The sequence below is a fragment of the Muntiacus reevesi genome, chromosome 20 (assembly GCF_963930625.1).
Source record: "Muntiacus reevesi chromosome 20, mMunRee1.1, whole genome shotgun sequence".
In the NCBI taxonomy this organism is placed as follows: domain Eukaryota; kingdom Metazoa; phylum Chordata; class Mammalia; order Artiodactyla; family Cervidae; genus Muntiacus; species Muntiacus reevesi.
Genome location: NC_089268.1, coordinates 10335798 through 10353705, shown reverse-complemented (window position 1 = coordinate 10353705; position 17908 = coordinate 10335798). Strand labels below are relative to the sequence as shown.

At 60.6% G+C, this 17908-nt stretch overlaps 1 protein-coding gene across 2 annotated transcripts in view; it reads left to right on the top strand.

The window, feature by feature from the left end:
* The first annotated feature begins 17080 nt into the window (after positions 1–17080).
* Positions 17081–17908, top strand: part of GRM4 (glutamate metabotropic receptor 4) — a 103096-nt gene continuing 102268 nt past the window's right edge. For both annotated transcript variants that reach the window (XM_065912569.1, XM_065912568.1), the window contains exon 1: positions 17081–17599. In XM_065912569.1, the coding sequence (XP_065768641.1) occupies positions 17081–17599 (519 nt within the window). The remainder of the gene's footprint in view (positions 17600–17908) is intronic.

Below are 17908 nucleotides of genomic sequence, written 5' to 3'. Positions count from 1 at the left end.
GGTTCCCAGCCCTGCTGTCAGTCAGCCAGCTGGGCTGTGTGGCCTTTGCCCCAGCCCAAGGGCCTGTTTGGAGGACAAGCTGAAGCTTTGATCATAGGGGTCCCTTAGACCTGAAAAGCTCTTCTCAGCCCCATCCTTTCCTTTTGTCCCAGAAGATCCCTGAGTGGCCGCAGCATCGTGGTCCATATCTGCTGGAGGAGGGAGTGGAGGCTCAAAGGAGGGGCGCGTCACGGACACATGCCTTCTAGCACAGATGCTGGGGACAGTGTTTGAGGCGGGGCTGCTCTGTGCGTGTGTGATGATCAAGGCGGTGCGGTGGGTGAGAGGGAAGGGATTGGGAGGATGTGAAGAAGGCAGGGCGGGGAGGGGGTGCAGCCAGGAGGAGAGGCGTCCCCCTTCCAGGCTGCCCCCCCTCCGCCCCCTTCTCTCCCCTGCCTCCTGCCAGGCCTGCTGGGTGGCAGCCCCTCCTGCCCTGGCCCCTGGCTGCTCTCCTGACGCCCAGAGCCCCTGCCATCAGCGGAGGAGTAGGCCAGCCACGAGGCCCAGGGCGGGGCGGGAGGGGCTTTTCAACATTAATTGTATTTTGACATCCTGGCTGTGACATTCATCCTAATGACACTGGGCTCACAGCTGACAGCCCCCGGAGGAGCGTGGAGCGAGAGGGATGATAAGTAGTTTTAAATTGCAGCGTGGCAAAGAGGCCGGAAAATCCAGTCTTAAGAAAAAGGAGGCAGAGGGAGGAGGAGGAGAGACTGAAAATCAAGGAGGAGGGAACTTCCCCGGTGGTCCAGTGGCTAAGACTCCACGCTCCCTAAGCAGGGGGTTTGGTCCCTGGTCAGGGAGCTAGATCTCGAATGCCACAGCTAAGACTGAAGATCCTGCATGCTGCATCTAAGACCCGTCACGGCCAAGAAAAAAGATTAAAAAAATCTAGGATCAGGAAGCATCCTTCTCTCTGGGGCAGGGATCAATCATTTGTTTAACAAGTGAACATTTACTGGGCCCCCACTGCATGCTTGGCGCAGGCTCAGCCCGTGGAGGGTCAGGTGCCCAGTCAGGCTGTGTACCCCACTCCTCCACAACCTGGGCGCTCAGCCCTTCCAAAGCCTATTCCTCTTTCAGGGTCTAAGAGATGCTTCTTCTGGGGGCCCTGACCCCCAGGCCTCCCTTCCTGGGCACTGAAGATGTTGGGGAGGCCGCCGAGCGCCCCCTGCTCTTCCTCATCCATGTCTCCTCTCTCCAGCAATCTGGGGCTGACTGTCCCCTCAATCCTTACCCACCTGGTCCGGCTCCTGCCAGGTCAGGTCCCCAGCTCTGGGGTTTAGTAGAGCTGTGTTCAGAACCGGCTCTCTGCTCCCTTTGGTCTCTTTCCTCTTCCCATATGTTGTGGGCGGGCGTGGTGGGTAGGAGGGTGTAGACAGAGCTATGCTGTGGACCTTGGGGACTCTTTGGTCCAAATGGGATGATTCCAGGTGCATAGGCCCCGGGGGGCCGGGTGGTTTTGGAATTGAGAGAGATAATACGGCACAAATATGATGTAGTGTGTAACATCCCCAGGGGGCCTGGGGTGGGACCCCCAAAACAAATATGTTGGCCCTGGTTCCCGAGGTAAAAGAGACTTCTGCCACCGAGGGAGCAAGACAGGGACAATGACTCGATTTCACATCAGGTTTTGCAGCCAAATGAGTATGCCGAAAATTTATGGACAAACTGCTTTACAGAGCCTGTAGGATTTTGGAGTTGTGGAATGAGAAAGTCCCAGGGGGTGTGGGAAGATTCCTGAGGTTGGAGCCATCCCAGCCTCAAGGGTTGGGGTGTGGTCACTCCCTGGGCTGTCCTGGAGCCTGGCCTGGGGGAATTTCCAGGTACCCCGAGACCTTGAGACTCAGTATCTCTGTTGGGCAGAGGGGGAGAGCTGGGCTGGCCTGGGAGGCACAGCAGGGATGACTTACCCCAAGATGCTTGACCCAGGGCCTCACGTCTGGTCCCAGCTCTCCTCAGCCCCGCTGACCTGCAGGATGACTGAGGACTCTCTGCAGAGCCTGGGGCTGGGCCTTCTCTTATAGTCAGCTCTTCATCCCGCAAATGACCTGCCAGGGCATAGTGATTGTTTAAACAACCCCCCCAGCAGAGACACCTCTATCTCATGGCCTGGTTGAGGGGAAACCAAAATTAAAACCCATCAGACACGGTGGGTGAGGCGGTGGCTCAGCCCACTCCACGTGGCCATCATTTCTCAGGTGTTCCAGGCCTGCCAGTCTCTCCACAGGCCCCTGCACCCTCAAGCTCACTTTGATCTATTTCAACAAGTTCTAAACTTCAGGATTTTCCAAGACAATTGTCATCTTAAAAAGTTTTTTTTTGGGGGGGGACATACTATACAGCATGTGGGATCTTAGCTGCCTGATCAGGGATCAAATGTGCACTCCCTGCATTGGCAGGCAGAGTCTTAACCACGGATCACCAGGGGAAGTCCCAAGATTCTTCTGAAATGGAGAGGTCCTAGGGCAGCTTGGTGAGTTTGAGTTCCCAACCCAGTGGGTGGGAAAAGGCTGTTAAGGTGTTTTTCCTTGCCAGGGAGGTCAGAGTGAGAGCAGGAAGAACGAGTCTGCTGCAGCAGGAGGGAGTGAGGTCAGACCTCGGGAAGAACTTCCAGGTCACACCGTGCAGAACTTTGTGTGAGTCTTTCCTCTAGGACTACCTGCCCCTTTCTCTCCCCTCCAATCTGCCTGTCCTTCAGTGCTAAGATGGTGTCTCCTCTTCCCTAGGGAGGTCTGTGTATGCAGGACTGGTGGATTAGAATGTCCCCCCTCCGGCCAAGGACCCCACCAGTGTCAATCAGGTAGCTTCCTTTAAAGGTTTCAGAATAAGACCCAACACCAAATCTCAGCATCTTAGAGAGACCGTGGCCCAGCGCGTCATGTCACTGATGGGAAAACCAATGCTCAGAGAGGCTGGGGAGCTCCCCCAGGCCACAGAGCCTTAGCACCGAGAACCTGGCCTCCCGCTTTTAGCCTGTGCCCCCCTCCCAGTCAGACCACAGCTCTGAGCAGTGGGACGACTCGCTGAAGAGTAGTTTGGAATCCAGGCCCTCGTGGCTGGCCCAGGCCGGGGACTTGCTACGCAATTCCTTGAGGTCACTTGTACTCACCCTTCTCCGGGCTCTGTAGTTCCGTTTTCTCCAGGAAAGGAGACCCCAAATGACATTCCTAGAGGTATGCATGAGGGTTTCTGCACGTGTGTCTGAGGGTCTGTGTGTGTGTGTGTCTGCGAATGTGTATCTGAATGTGTCACTTTGTCTGTGGCAGGGGGGTGTCTATGTGTGTGTGTGTGTCTGTGTATCTGTTGCTATGCTAAGTCAGCCATGAGTCAGCATGAAGGAGGTGTCCCCGCTGGACCAGGCTGGGGGTCCCAGGTGAGGGCTGGGTGGCTGGCCACACACAGTGGAACTGGAGACCCAGAAGCCTGGGATGGGCCAGGATGGCTGCCCAGAAGCGCTAGGCCTCAGGCTGGGAAACTTCAAACTGGACGAGTCCACAAACTCAGCCATCTGCCAGCCAACAGTGTTTCTTTTTTTAACCCCTGAAAAATATAGCCTGCCCAGCCTTCTGCGACACAGCTGGTGGGGGGTTGGGGGTGGGATAATTATGACCAGAGTGCAGGCAACGCTGAGGGCCAGGGGGTGGGGAGAGCGACTGAGTTCCTTTGCTTCTCAATAAACCACGGTCCATTTATGTTCAGTTTCATTCATTCATTCATTCATTCAACAAAAGGACATTGAGGACTATATTCTATGTTAACAATGGCAGTGGCTTCCATTTCTGGGCACCTAAATACGGGACTGGGTGCCCTGCATCCATTGTTTTATTTCTTCTTCATGACAGCCTTGCCAGTTGGGCCTGGGCACTGGCCTTTGTGGACCCTGAAAGGAATCAGAAAAAAGACTCCCTTCTATTCAGCAGACTTAGGCTCAAGACAGGATGTGTCATGTGTCAAACCCAAAGCAGGTTGAGCTTGAACCTCCCAGCACCCCTCTCCGGGTGCATAGCATCCCAGCAGTCCCGTAGTGAGGTCAGCATCGTGGTCCTTGTTGTACGGGTAGGAAACTGAGGGGCCCTGGGCAGGAGGACCCAGCTACGTCTGGGGCTCAGTTGGAATCCATGCAGGCTGTTCCCACGGCTATGGCCTCTCCTGCGGTGATTTGAGTTTTCCTCCAAGCCCAGAGCAGTGTACACTTGGCTGGGCAGAGCTGCCGGACAGCACAACCTGTGGTGGCCTTAGCTCATTCATGCCTCTCTGAAATGCGTCGGGCCGAGGCGCACGTGGCCACGGGTGCAGGCTTCAAGGGCAGGTTGCGGCGCTGTTCTCTGTGTGTTTCTGGGACTGGGAATGGGGCGGGAGCTTGGTCAGTGCTGATTGCATTTAAAAAAAAAGGCATGAATGAGTCCATGATCTCGGCCCTTCCACCGGAGACTTTAGTTTGACTGGGTAATGAGACATGTATTTGGGGCTATCACATGCGAGCTTTACAAAGACAGTTCATGCTTTGCCAACATGTATTCATTCACCAGACATTCATTGAGCTTTCGCTATGGGCCAGGCACAGTGCCAGGCCCTGGATGAACCATGGTGAACAAGATGTGGTTCTGGCTGGGTGAGCGGTGTCTGGAATTCTGGAGGAGGGGGTGCCTGAGTGGGTCTTTGGGGAGACACAGGGGTATTGGATGGGGAGCAGGGAGGGAGAAAGGGCAGGACCAGGCCCTGCTATTCCCAGGCCCTCCCAGACAGTCCCCTGATCTAGAAGAAGAAATCATCTGTGGAAATGAGGGGTGGGACTGTGGGGACACTGAGTCCCCCAGGCCTGGGCACACTGGAGCCCAGTGGCACTCTGCAGGTCAGCCAGGACGACTGATATGGGGGAGGAGGAGGCTGGTCAGTCGCTCCCCCCTCTGCATTCCCCCCCCCCCCCCCCAGCTCAATGGCACTGTGCTTAGCACCCTCCCTGGGACAAGGACAGTCACACACGTCACAGCTCTAATTGAAGACGCTTCTGCAGTCTGGGACGAGATGCTCTTGCAATCCTAAGAGGCTGCAAGGCTCCCTCCCGTTCTTCCTCCTCTGCCTGTCTCTAAGGCCAGCCTTCTAGGGAATTTTTCACAGCATCCCCCCACCCCAACCCAGGGGGAGGAGGACTAAGGCTCCAGCTTCTCCCTGCTTGAGAGTTTCTTCCCCAGGCTCGCTCCTGCCTGCTGGCTGGGCCACCTGTTACACTTTCCGGCCCAGAGCTGGACAGAGACCGCTGGGCTGTGGGCCACGGGGTGGGGGTTCTCCTAGGCTGGTGGAGATCTGGGGTGGGGCCGGCCTCAGTAGGAAGGAGCCCCTGAAGTCTGTGTGAGCAGGGTCAAATGGAATCCCCGCCCCCTCCTGTCCTCTATCATTTGCACCAACCAGGAGCAGTGGGGTGTAGGAATGAACATGCCACTTGGGGGCACACGCCACGTGTGTGGTGCAGATGCCTGAGAAGCTGGCCCAAGGTGGGGGTCTCAGTGATGCTCCGAGAAGGCGGGAGTGAGGAGCAGTGTGACCCTGTGGCATCACTGCGTTTGTTGTACTTCTCAGGGAGTGCGTCAGGAGGCCTGTTCCTTGACCCTCGACCTTTGGGGTCAGGAGGGGTCCCTGCTAGGTCCTCCGGGTCGAGGTGCAGACATCCGCCCCCGGGGGTGGCGGAAGAAGGGGGCTTCCAGGAGAGGGCGCCGGTGGGGCGCGGTGGGAGAGGGAGCAGAAGGCGGGGCGGGTGCGGAGGGGCGGCGGGGCGCGGGGTGAGCCCCAGCCTTGCGGCGGAGAGGTGCGGGGTCGGGGGTGGACCCCAGGCAGCTCCCTCTTTAAAAGGCTGGCGGAAGCCGCGCGCTCGGCCCCCACTGCCGCACAAACTTGGCGGGTCGGGCCCGCGCCTTCCCGAGCGCGGCCGCGGCCGTGGGCGCGGGGCTGAGCCGCCGCGGCCCCCTCGGCCCTCGTGCTCCCGGAGCCCGCCCCTCTCGCGTCTTCACTGCTCTCCGGTCTCCCGTTCCCTCTCTCGCTCGCTCGCTCTCCAGCGCGCTCTCTCGCTCGCTCTCCTTTTTCTCCTGCGGCCGTGCGGCTGCCGCGGCGCCTCCGGGCGCCCGCATCTCGGCCGGCGGCGCTCGCGGCTCGGCTCCCGCTCCACCGCCTTCCCAGCGCGGAGCCCTCGGCCGGACGCCGCTCGCGGAGCCGCTCCCTCTCTCCCTCGCGCTCGGACGCCGGGCTCCGCGGCGGACGGAGCCGAGCCGCCCGCCACTCGCTAGCTCGGCGGCTCGCTCTCGCCGGAGCAGCAGCCGCCCGCAGCGCGCTCGGAGGCAGCCCGGGCCGGGCGACCGCCAGCTCCTCCCCGCTGCGTCCCGGACTCCGGGCGGCTCCTCGCCGGGCTCGGTCCGCAGCGTCAGAACCGCCCGCCGCGGCCCGGGCTCCGGCCACCGCGAGCCGCCAGCCTCCGGCCGCCGCCTCCCTGCGCCCCCGAGCGCTCGCCGGCGCGCGGTGAGTTGTGGCCCGCGGGGAACGGACTGAGGGGACGGCGCCCTCCGGCCTCGGGGGCGCGAGCTGCGGCGGGGACTCCGGGGCTCCGGGAGGTGGCCTCTGGCTGGCTCCCGCGCTCGGCGCTGCCCAGAGGAGGGTCGGTGGACCGGAGCTCTCGGGGCTGGAGGACGCGGGACCCGGGGTAGAGGGTCTCCCTTCGGGGCTGGGACTGGGAGTGGGGCAGCGGCTCTTCTGCGGGCCCGGGGGAAAGTGTCCCCGTGCCTGGGGTTGTGCCGGGTTCCCCGGCTGGGGGTCGTGCCCGCGCTCAGGTGGGGACCGTGGCGTCAGTGCACCCCCTCTGCGGAGAGGCAGGGCCGGCGGGGGCGCGGGCCGTTCTGTGCCCCGGTCCCCGCGGTCTCCGGGCGGGAAGGCAGCGCCAGCCGTGCGAGTTCCATCCCGCGGGCCGGCCCCGCGTCCCGCTCCCGTGGCGCCCCAGCGTCGCCTTGGTCTCCAGCCGGCCCACGGCGCCCGCTGGCGCTCGGCGGAGGCGGGATGGGACGGCACCCCAGGGTCTGGGGTCTCCCCAGGGCCCCGGGACTTCAGGGTCAGGTGTTCTCAGACACTCGGGACCGATCCTCTCTCGGACCCTGATGAACCTTTGCTTCTACGCGACCGCCCGGCGGGCAGCCGGCCGAGTTGTGTGTGTATGTGTTTGGGGGGAGGGGTCCCCTCCGGGGTCGAGCCGAGTGTGTGTGTGTGTGTGTTGGGGGGTCCCCTACGGGGTCGAGCCGAGAGTGTGTGTGTGCGTGTGTGTTGGGGGTCCCCTACGGGGTCGAGCCGAGTGTGTGTGTGTGTGTGTTGGGGGTCCCCTACGGGGTCGAGCCGAGTGTGTGTGTGTGTGTGTGTTGGGGGGGGTCCCCTCCGGGGTCGGGCCGAGTGTGTGTGTGTGTTGGGGGGTCCCCTCCGGGGTCGGGCTTCCCCGTCGCCCTGGAGCTGGAGGCGTCCCCTCCCCGCGCGGGGGCGGGGCTGGAGGTGGAGGCCCGACTGCGCGAGGCGCCCCCGCACCGGGGCGGTCTGAGGCTGTTTGTGCTGAAATGGGGCGGCAGTGGCGGCGCAGGGAGTCTTGAGGCCCAACCTGGGAGCGCCCCTCCCCCAGGCCTCGAGTGACACCCCCGCCTTCAGACTTTCGGCCCTTGTTGGAGGAGGCTCCTTGTTTCTTTCCCCGCTCTGCTCACCCTCCTCGCCCTGGTGCGGGAGAAGGCTGCTCTGCGGGACTGCGCCGGGCTCCCTAATGGGGTGCCCCGAGCCACGTGTCTGTTGGAGCCTTGGTGAGTCTGTCTGCTCCTCTGTCAGTGTGGCAGAAAGCCCGATGATGGTGGAGGGACGATCGTGTGTGTCTGTGATCCTCATATTCCTCCCCACTCTATTCTGGGGTGAGGGTGGAGGCGGAGGGCTTCCGGTGGGGGGGGGCAGGGGTGGGGGGCAGCTCTGTAAGGGTCTCCATATGGGGCCCCCCATTCCCACAGTCTCCCTTCGCTGGGCCAGCTCATGGTGGAAGTGAAGAATGTTCTAGTCCCCACGTCCCCTTCCCCAGGAGACGCCCTGGTCCCCACTTTCTCCCTGGCTCCACTTGGGGTCCTGGGCCTCATGCTCTGGGTGGGCCCCTCTGCTCTTCAAAGCCTCAGGGCCTGAGGTGGTGGGAGAAGTTCCATGAGAAGGTGAGGACTTGCAGGAGCTTTTCTAGGGCCTCTCCTGATGTTGCAGAGAAGTCCCACAGAACAGTCTGGAGGCCCCTGGGTGTGGTCACCCACCGGTCAGGACAGGGGGCTTATGTCCTCTCCTGGGCAGGCCCTGGGGCTAGTGGCAAGAAGGCTACAGTGGGGAGTAGGGATCAGAGTCCCTGCCCCTCCCGTGGGCCCTTGGAGGACCACTTCTCCGTCCTTGGGGTGGGTGGAACCTTTGATGATGGTGCCTCTGAGCCTCTGTGAATTTGGTGACCACGGTCTTCATCCCCCCCAACTTCTGTTATTCCAGCCCTCAGTCTCCCCCTAGCTGTCAACATCTTCACCCCTGTCAGGGACAGAAATATCAAAAAGTTCTCTTCTGAGGCCTGAGCCACTTCTAGGGCTCCCCTCCCAGGTGCGTTTGGTTTCACGAGTCGGAGAGGAGGAAGGCAGTGCTTAACCCAACGGAGTGCTCTACTGGTGGTGGATTTCTGGGAGAGCGGTGAATGGGATGTTGGGGGGGCATGCGGTACACTCCATGAAATAGGGCCTGAGTTGGCTGACGGGGAGGAGGGTGCCTGCCGGGGGTTGCGCTAGCCGCTTGGCCTCGCCTCCCACCTGCCTCCTCCTCTCTCCTTCCTCTGTGTGGCTTCCTCCTCTGGAGGCTGGGTGTCTCCAGGAGGGAGCGCCTGGCACAGCAGCAGGCAGGCAGCTGAGGTCGGTGAGGGAGCCTTGGCAAGCAAGCCCGTGAGAGAGCAGTGTGCTGGCCGGGAGGGTCAGGGGGCAGCCCCCACCTGCTTCCTGAGGGGTCCTCTGCCCAGCTTCCGGGGCACTCAGACACACCCAAACCCGCCCCGCTGCAGGGGGACAGCTGGCACGAGATGAGGGGACCAGGACCAGCCTTTATAAAGGCTTCTGAGTTTTATAATTACAGATCCTAGACATATCCTCTCCCCCAGATCAGCATGGAGCCAGCAGCCCCTAATTACCACCCACCCCAAGACATCTGCCCACCCCGGCTGTCCTCCTCTGCTCAGCCTAGCACCCCATTTTCCAGTGGGCAGGCCCCGCTGGCAGCCTGGGCAGCTGGGCCCGCCGGCCGCCGGCTGGAAGGTTATCTCACTCCTGCAGAGTGCGGCTGCCTGTGCCACCCGGAGGAGGCGTGGGGGCACTGGCATCTGGGCGCTGGCCCGGCTTGCTGGGGCTGACGGGGCTGCCGACGGCCCAGGCTGACCTGAGGGAGGAGGCCGGGGGGCTTCCCCTGGTGGGCAGCGGGCCCAAGCAGAGGGCACCAGCTTCCGGTACCTCCTGCCACTGCCCTGCCAACCCCCCCAGCCTGGTGCTGGCTCCTGGAAAGAGCAGGGAGGGCTTGTGTCTCGGTCCACTCTGCCCTAGTTAGCAGGGAACTATCAAAAATTAATTTCGAGATCTCACTGCCTTTGGCCCTTGCCAGCGTGTAGAGGGCCTTGGCTCCTGGGCACTCTGGTTCCTTCCCTGTTGTGCAGTTTCTGGCTTCCCTCCGTCCTCTGCCCAGCCCCAGGCTGCAGCTCTGCCTTCCCAGCGCACTTCCTTCTCCCCACCAGGCCTGGAGTCAGGCTCTGGGCTTCTGCCTTGCGCCCACCCCTCTCTTGCTGCCTGCGCCTGGCTCCTGAAAGGGAGGCTTAGGAACTTAGGGACTTGTTCAGGGAAGGACGCAGCCCGCCCCCCCCAGCCTCCAGCCCGCAGGCCTGTCCGAGTTTCTTTTGGCTCCTTGGGAAAGAACGAGCGCCACCAGGATAGTGAAAATCACCCCTTAAATTAAAGCTGATGACTCCCGTCGAAATGTTTTATTATCAGCCTCACCATTGAGCAATCTCATGGCAGCAGCGAGGCATAAATATATGTGTACACACGTATTTAAATAAATTGGGGAATGTGGTGCATAATGACATTATCTGGACCCCATTCAATTAAGGCAGATATTATCTGTGGTAATTGGGAAATGCCAGCCTCTGATGACAGTTGGGCCATTCTGGGCCCGAGCCTGGCTGACAGGCAGGCTGCGGTGTCCCTCTGAGCCTCCCTCTTCTCCTGGAGAAAGCCCCGGCCACCTGGGGGCTCTGATGACGCCCCCAGAGAACTCAGCTGGCTGCTCGTCCCAGGCTGGGCCACCCACGTGGGGATCAGGAGGTTTGGGTCCTGCCCCGTCCCCCAGCCTCCACCCTGTCCCTCAGGGAGACAGAAACCAGCCTGTGGACCTGTGTCCTGGCTGGGCCGTGACTTCTAGTAAACACACTGTATTGCTATAGGGTTATTTTTAGATTTGGATATAGAAATAAAGACTGGGGACTTGACCTGGATTCTGAAGTTTCTGGTGGGTGATCACTGCTTAGATGTCACGGCCCCTTCTTTGTGCCGACCTCAGGGTGGCTTAGCGTGGGGAGTCTCCCCCACAACTGTGGTTCTGCTCGTGGCTGTGCAAGGCAGGAGGAGTTGGACGTCGACTTGCCAAGCTCGTGGGCCCCAGCTTTCCAGGGCAGTGCCGGGGTTCGGGAGTGGGGACCGGAAGGAGGAAGAGACAGCATTAGTGGGAAACCCTCAATAGCAACAGCTGCAAACAAAGACACTTGCCCCTTTGGGCGCTGGGCTAGAAAGCTGGGTGGTCCTGGCAAGAGGAGGTGGGGTGGGTTGAGGTGGGAAGGAGAGATCTGAGGGCTTGCATGGAGGTGGGGGCCGCTGCAGTAGGAGACACCGAGCCAGCAGGAGCTGGTGGCTAGCCCCTCTGCCCTGGGAGAGGGGGACGGTCAAGGCTGGGCATTTTCTGGGGCCTTCCCTGGTGGTCCAGTGGTTAAGACTGCACATTTTTAAAGCAGGAGATGCAGGTTTGATTCCTGGTCAGGAAACTAAGATCCCACATGCTGCGCAGCTTGGCCAAAGAGATTTTCTAAAAAAGGCTGGGCATTTTCTGGGCTGAACTGGTGGCCCCCAGTGCCAGTGAGATATGTTTGCTTAGCCCTCCAACTGATGCGAACTGCTGTGACCTGGCGTGGAGGCGGCTGGCGTGGAGGCGGCTGGCATGGAGCCTCTGGTTTCTCTTGTCCCAAGTCCCTGCCTGCTGTGCTCGGAGTGGGCCTTGCTTTCTGCATCCATACCGCGGCCCACCAGGCCTTGCTTGATTTTGTGCTTGGAGCGCCCCCCCCCCCCAACCCCGCCGATGACCTCCTCTCCTGCTTCTCCATCTTCCTACTGCCCTCCAGTCGTACTGACCTCCTTGCTGTTCCTTGAACAATGATTGCTAATTGTGTGCCCACCTCAGGGCCTTTGCACTTGCTGTAGTCTACCTGGGATACTTTTCTCCCAGATACTGATTCAGGCCCTTCCTGCTTTTAATCTCTGCTCTAATGCCACCTCCTCTGGGAAGCCTTCCCTGACCATCCTTTCCTTCACAAAGCCCCCGCCCCGCCATCCCCTTTCTTCTTACCTGCTTTGTGTGTCTTCATAAGCCCTGGATCCCCATCTGTGTGGAGATGTATCTGTTGTGTGGGCTTCACAGGGCAGGTATCTGTATCTGTTTTCGCCCCCAGCACTTCCCCAGTGCCCAGAGCAGAGTCTGGCACACGGCGGGATCTCAGTACACACTTGGTACACACTTGGATGGCACGTTGCGTAACTGAAGGGCCAGGGATTATGTTTCACGCCCGATCATATAAGTGAGTTGTAAGAATTCAATGCAAGGTCTGAGTGCCACTCTGTGGACCTGGAATGCTGCTGCCGACCCCCGCCCCCTGCCCTGGGTTCCCGCTGGTGAGGGTGGCGCTATGCTGGCTCGGGGCAGAGACCTGCCTTTGATTGTTGATGGAGAATTGCCTGTGTTCTGAGCCTTGAGCCAGGTCCTGGGGATGCAGAGATGAGGGTGGTGCTGCCCATGTGGCCCCAGACGTGCTCCCAGGCTCATCAGTGCTAGAAAACCACGTACAGAGAAGCTTTACAGCATTAATCGTGGAGGAAAAGGGCCCCCGCCCCCACTGTGGCCTCCTTGCTCTTAGAACATGGCTCAGGCTGGGACAGTGCCTGCGAGCAGGGCTGCCCTTTCTGTTCATCTAGAAATAGATTAGCTGGGAGAGGAGGGTGGGAAGGGCCCAAGGATCGTCTGTTCATGTCCCCACACCCGGGTGGGGGACACCAGGCATGGTGCAGGCTGGGGTGCAGAGACATCAAGGTGAGGATGATGTCGCCCCCCCAGATGTGGTCCAGGCGGGGAGAGGGTTGTGCTGCTGGGGTCTGAGGAAGCTAACGGAGCATCCCCTCTCCCAGGGACTCAGACAGGTGGAGGTTTGTTGCTGGTGCCCCTGGGGTGGAACGGACTTCTGATGACCTGCTCCCTGGGTCTAGGCCTTGTCCATTTGAGAGGAGACTGTCTGGCAAACCTCACCTCTGCCCAGCCATTGCAGCTCCCCAGGGGGACAGGGGAGAGGAGGGCCTCAGAGGTGGCCTGCAGTGCAGTGTTTTGGGCCCGGACTCCCGTGGAGGTGGGGCTGCGGGTGGTGGGGAAGGAGGGGGAGGCCTCAGGTTCTCTCTCATGGTTCCATGTGGGGAGTGGAGCCCTAGCCCCTCCTTCCATGGAAACGTGAGATGTGGGCAACAAGGCATCTAAACAGCTCAGGATGTTCAATCTGGATCCCACGTATCCATTCACACTCCTGAGTTCTCTAAGCACCTGGGCTGGGCCAGGCACTGCAGAGGTCACGGTGAATCCAGCCGAGGCAGGTGCTGGAGGGAATGGGGCAAGCGGAGAGGGAGGGGCCACTACAGGTCTGGAGGCTCAGGAAGGTGGGGAGGGGGCGCAGGGGACCCAGGGGAGCCTGCGGGACCCTCTCTGGGCCTGGCTCTCCTGGCTCTACCCGCTCAATGCTGGGGACTGGTCTGCTGGCCTGCAGAGGAGCTGGAAGCCTGAGCGTGTTGGGGAGGAGCGGGGAGGGAAGAAGATGCTTCCCACCCCTGGGAGCCGAGTGCGGGGTCCCTCCCTGTGCCGCTGTCCTTTATTTCATGTTTTGGAGAAGTCTCTTTCTTTTTTTGCTTCGGGAGAAGCAAAAGCAGCTCGGTGAGAACCAAATTGGAGTTTAGTAAATCGCAGCAGCTCTTCTGGTTGTTGGTTTGTGGTTTGTGGTTCTTTCTGGCCCAGGCCCTGGCTGGAGATGAAGCCCCGAGGTTAGGCAGGAGAAAAGCCTGGAGTCCTGCTTGCTGAGGCCTGGAAGAGGCAGGGGTGGCCAGTTCCTCAGATGTCTGAGAGACGCTCAGGTGGTGGGGTGGCTGGGCCGGACTGGGGCAGACTAACCGTCTGCCGAGCACCCCCCTCCCACCCCTTTCACTGAAGAGAATGTTCTGGAAAATGCCCACTGGCCAGTGAACTATTGCTCTACCCTATGCCCTCGTCCCTCCCTGCAGAATCTAGCAGGTGCCACAGGAGGAGGTGCTCCAGCGGCTGGGGAGTGGGGAGGGGGAGTGAGACTGCGCACCCAGGGGAAACCCACCTGCCGCCGTCCTGTGATTTCACCTGGGGAGGGACCCTTCCAGCTGCCCCAGAGTTGAGCTTCCCTGGCTGTTTTGGACCTGGTGGTGGTGATGGGGAGTGGTCTGAGGGCTACCCCCTCCCCACAGAAGGAGGTCCCCAGCCCTGGGGCAGGGCGGATCAGCCTGGCTCCCTGCCCCCACCCACCCCCGGCCTCTGTTCTGCTGGCTCCTTTCACTCACAGGTATTTTTACTTTTCCCTGGTGCCTGTTATGCAGGATCAAAGGAAGGAGGGGAGGCTGACAGAGGCGGTGGTTTGCCCGGGTCTTGGAGAAGCTCAGAAAAGGCAGGCCTGGTGGGACCCATGGTTGCAGAGGGCCCGCTGCAGGCGGCCGGTGACCCAGTGGGTGGAGAGCGGCCTGGGGCTTCTGACCGGCTGGGGGCTGGGCCTGGGGCCTCGATTCTCATCTGGAAAGTCCTTGCCTTTCTCCTCACTGAGGACTCCTTTCCGCGTGTGCCTGCTTCCTCCTGCCTGTGGTGTGTGTGTGTGTGTGTCTATTTGCTTATGTTTGGGCTCCGCTCAGCCCAGAGGTGCTCGGGTTTCAAGAAGAAGCCAGTGTTGATCCCTCATGAAGGATCTGGAAGCCTGAGAAGGCCCGACCGGCAGAAGCTGTTGTGCGCTGGGTCTTGCAGCCTGAATCTGCCCTGCTGCAGCCTCGCTCACTGCCTGTCCCTATGCCCCAAGTCCCTCTATTGAAATTAAAAAAAGAAACAAACCACCCCTGACCTCCCAGAATGCCAGAACTGGGCAGGGCCTGAGAGACGTCTGGCGGGCCAGCGTGGTGGGGTGGTCAGGGGTGGGGTCTACACAAGCTCTGTGTTCCTGGGCTGTCTCACCTTGTGCGGCTTGATGCCTCAGCTTCATCACCGGTGCAACGGGGCTGACAATCCCACCTGCTCATAGGGGTGTGTTACCTGAGACGATGCAGGCAGAGTGCTTGCCTGGTGCACCACGCTGTGTGGTCCTTTGCATTTCTCCGTGGGGCACTGTTGGCATTTGGACAAGACCGTGTTTCATCGTGGGCTGTCCCGCCCCATTCCTGCCTGGATGCAGGCCAGTAGGTGACTCCCTCCCTCCATCGTGATCACTGAAATGCCCCCACAGGGCCAGGATGGCCTCCGGACTGCATTCTACTGCAGCCCGTCCATTTTACAGATGTTGAAACTGAGGACTCCCTGAGGGACAAGCATGGCCTCCAGCACGGCAGCAGTAGGACTGCAGGTGGTCCGGGACTTCTGCTCTTTCTCGTCTGAATTGCCTAGAACCGGCCTTGGCAGCCAGCACCCCACACCACCCCTCGCTCCTGGGAGAGACCTCAGATAACTCACACGGAGTGACTGCTCTTGAGGAGTCCGCACAGGGGTAGCTGCCCCTCGCCTGTATTTTGACAGATCTTCAGCCCTCCCCAGAGTGCTGACCCCCAGCCCTAGTCACTGGGTCCTGGCTTTGTGCCGGCCTCCCCAGGCGCTATTGGCGTGACCAGTGCTGGATCTGAGTCCTCACCCGCCTTGAGTGTGGAGTCACCTGGTCCTTCTGGGAGACTGCTTCACCTGCAGAAGGCTGCTGAGGAGAATTATGAGCCCTCCTCTTGGCCTCTGAGACCTAAGGGAGGGGGCAGCATTTGGATGAGGGGCGAAATGTGAGGTGAGCGTCCAGAAGGCGCTCACTGGAGAAGCCCAGGAGCCAAGGCTGGATCCTGGGGCGCAGGCCCCCCATGCTCCCCTGCCCCTTCCAGAGCCCTGGAAGCCTCTGGGGGGGATGATGGCTCTGAGCCCCCCACTTGGTCTTTGTGGAGGGACCAGGTCTCCAGAGAAGACTCCCAACCCAAACACAGGCTCTTTCACACAGTTGGGGAGACTGAGGCACATCAGGAGAGAGGCTACTGGTCTTCATTTGACAGACGCACGGGGAAGGGGCCTTGAGGTCCCCCCACCCCGCCCTGACTCCACTTTCAGCCTTTCTCCCGGGGCCTCCCAAGTCGAGGGGAGGGAAGCTGCTGGCACCGAGGGAAGGCTGGGCCCCGGGAAGGAAGCCCTGGGGAAATTAGCCCAGATTAGCAATGAGAATGAGGAAGAGCGGGTGTTCTCTCCTCTCCCCTCACAGATAAATATTTAATCACAACAACAATAATAATGACGGTCATCATAATAATGTGCAGTAGCCCAGGCCAGAACCTGAGCCCGCTCTCAGAGGGAGGAAGTGGCGAAGAGAGAAGGAGCAAAGAGAAAAGGAAAGATAAAGACCCCTGGGGCGGGGCAGGGGGGCCCAGCAAGGGAAAAGGAACCCCTGCTGGGTTGACGCTCTGGCTGGGTAGCAGGGCGGCTGGGGTGGAAATGCAGGTGGGAGGGTCCAGCTTCTCTTGGCCTTCAGATCGAGTGGCTCCCAGCTTGACGTCTCCTGAGGCCCTGTTTTCTTTCCTCACCTCCGAGTCCTCAAGGAGCCTGTGTGTCTGGTTCCAGAACTGAGGGCTGGGCATTGGGTTCCAGGCGGCGTTCTGCTGTTCACCCCCTGTGTGACTTGGGCCAGGTGCTCTCCTGCTCTGGGCCTCGGTGTCCCCATCTCTGAAATGGGTTGTGTCCAGCAGGGCCGGTTTTTGCGTGCATGTTCCTTCTCGTGGGTGCCTGTTGAGAGGAGACCCCTCTTCTTCCTAAGCCTCCGGGGGTTCCCTGGGGAGTGTGTTCTCTGAGGCCTCTGGTCTGATGGCAGTGGGCACCAGGAACCTTGAGACGTGACCCAGTTTCTGCCTTCAATTCTCTCATTTGCACCAAAGTCGAGCAGCAGGGGAGAGGAAGCCAAGTTCAGGAGGTCTGTGGCATCTCTGACCGCAGCCTCCAGCATCTCCTGCTCCCAGGCTCCTGATGAGAGATACGAACAGCTAATGTCTCATCGGGCTTCTCTGATTCCCTCTCTCTCTTTCTCAGGCTGGTAAGAGGAGAGCCCTGGAGCTGTTTTCTCCTTGATGCCAAGACCTGCCCAAGCTAGGAGCACTCTCCACCTTTCACGGTCATCCACCGAGAACAGGCCTGTGGGACGTGGGGACCAAGACCAGAGCTCTGCTGCGCCCCAGCTCCTCCCTGCTGTCTGAGTGCAGCCTGGCGCCGGGGCCGAGGAGCACCAGCATGGTTCCGTGCATCAGCCGCCCTCAGCCACCCTGCTGCTGACGCTGCTCTGGAGAGACTGGGGAGCCGCTGTGCCCATGCTCGTCCAGGCCGTGGGGCCTGGGGCCCGCCAAGGCTAGGAGCGAGGCCTGCCATTCATGGGTCTCTAGGGATTTCCGAGATGCCTGGGAAGAGGGGCTGGGGCTGGTGGTGGGCCCAGCTGCCCCTTTGCCTGCTCCTCAGCCTTTCCGGGCCCTGGGTGCCTTCCTCCCTGGGGAAGCCCAAAGGCCACCCCCACATGAATTCCATCCGCATAGACGGGGACATCACTCTGGGAGGCCTGTTCCCAGTGCACGGCCGGGGCTCGGAGGGCAAGGCCTGCGGAGAACTCAAGAAGGAGAAGGGCATCCACCGGCTGGAGGCCATGCTGTTTGCTCTGGATCGCATCAACAATGACCCGGACCTGCTGCCCAACATCACGCTGGGCGCCCGCATTCTGGACACCTGCTCCAGGGACACCCATGCCCTGGAGCAGTCGCTGACCTTTGTGCAGGCGCTCATCGAGAAGGACGGCACGGAGGTCCGCTGTGGCAGTGGCGGCCCGCCCATCATCACCAAACCGGAGCGCGTGGTGGGCGTCATTGGTGCTTCCGGGAGTTCCGTCTCCATCATGGTGGCCAACATCCTTCGCCTCTTCAAGGTTAGTGCCTGCCCAGCTCCTTTCTCCTCTTCTCCTCCTGAATCCCAGGGAGAGAGTGTGTCCCCCCCTCCCCAATACCCACAGTGGTGTGTGAGAATTTGGGGCTGATCTGCCTGTGGTCAGAGAGAAGGTCCCGGCTCCGTGGTGCTGACCGTGGTGCTGAAAGAGCACCTGCTGCAGGCAGCCTTTTGATCAACTCTGCTCCTCTGCGGGGAATTCTGAACCAGGAGGGAAAGGAAGTGCTGGTGAACAACAGGAGGGAGGAAGAGAGGGGAGGACAGAGATATAAAAAAACCCCAGACAGATGGA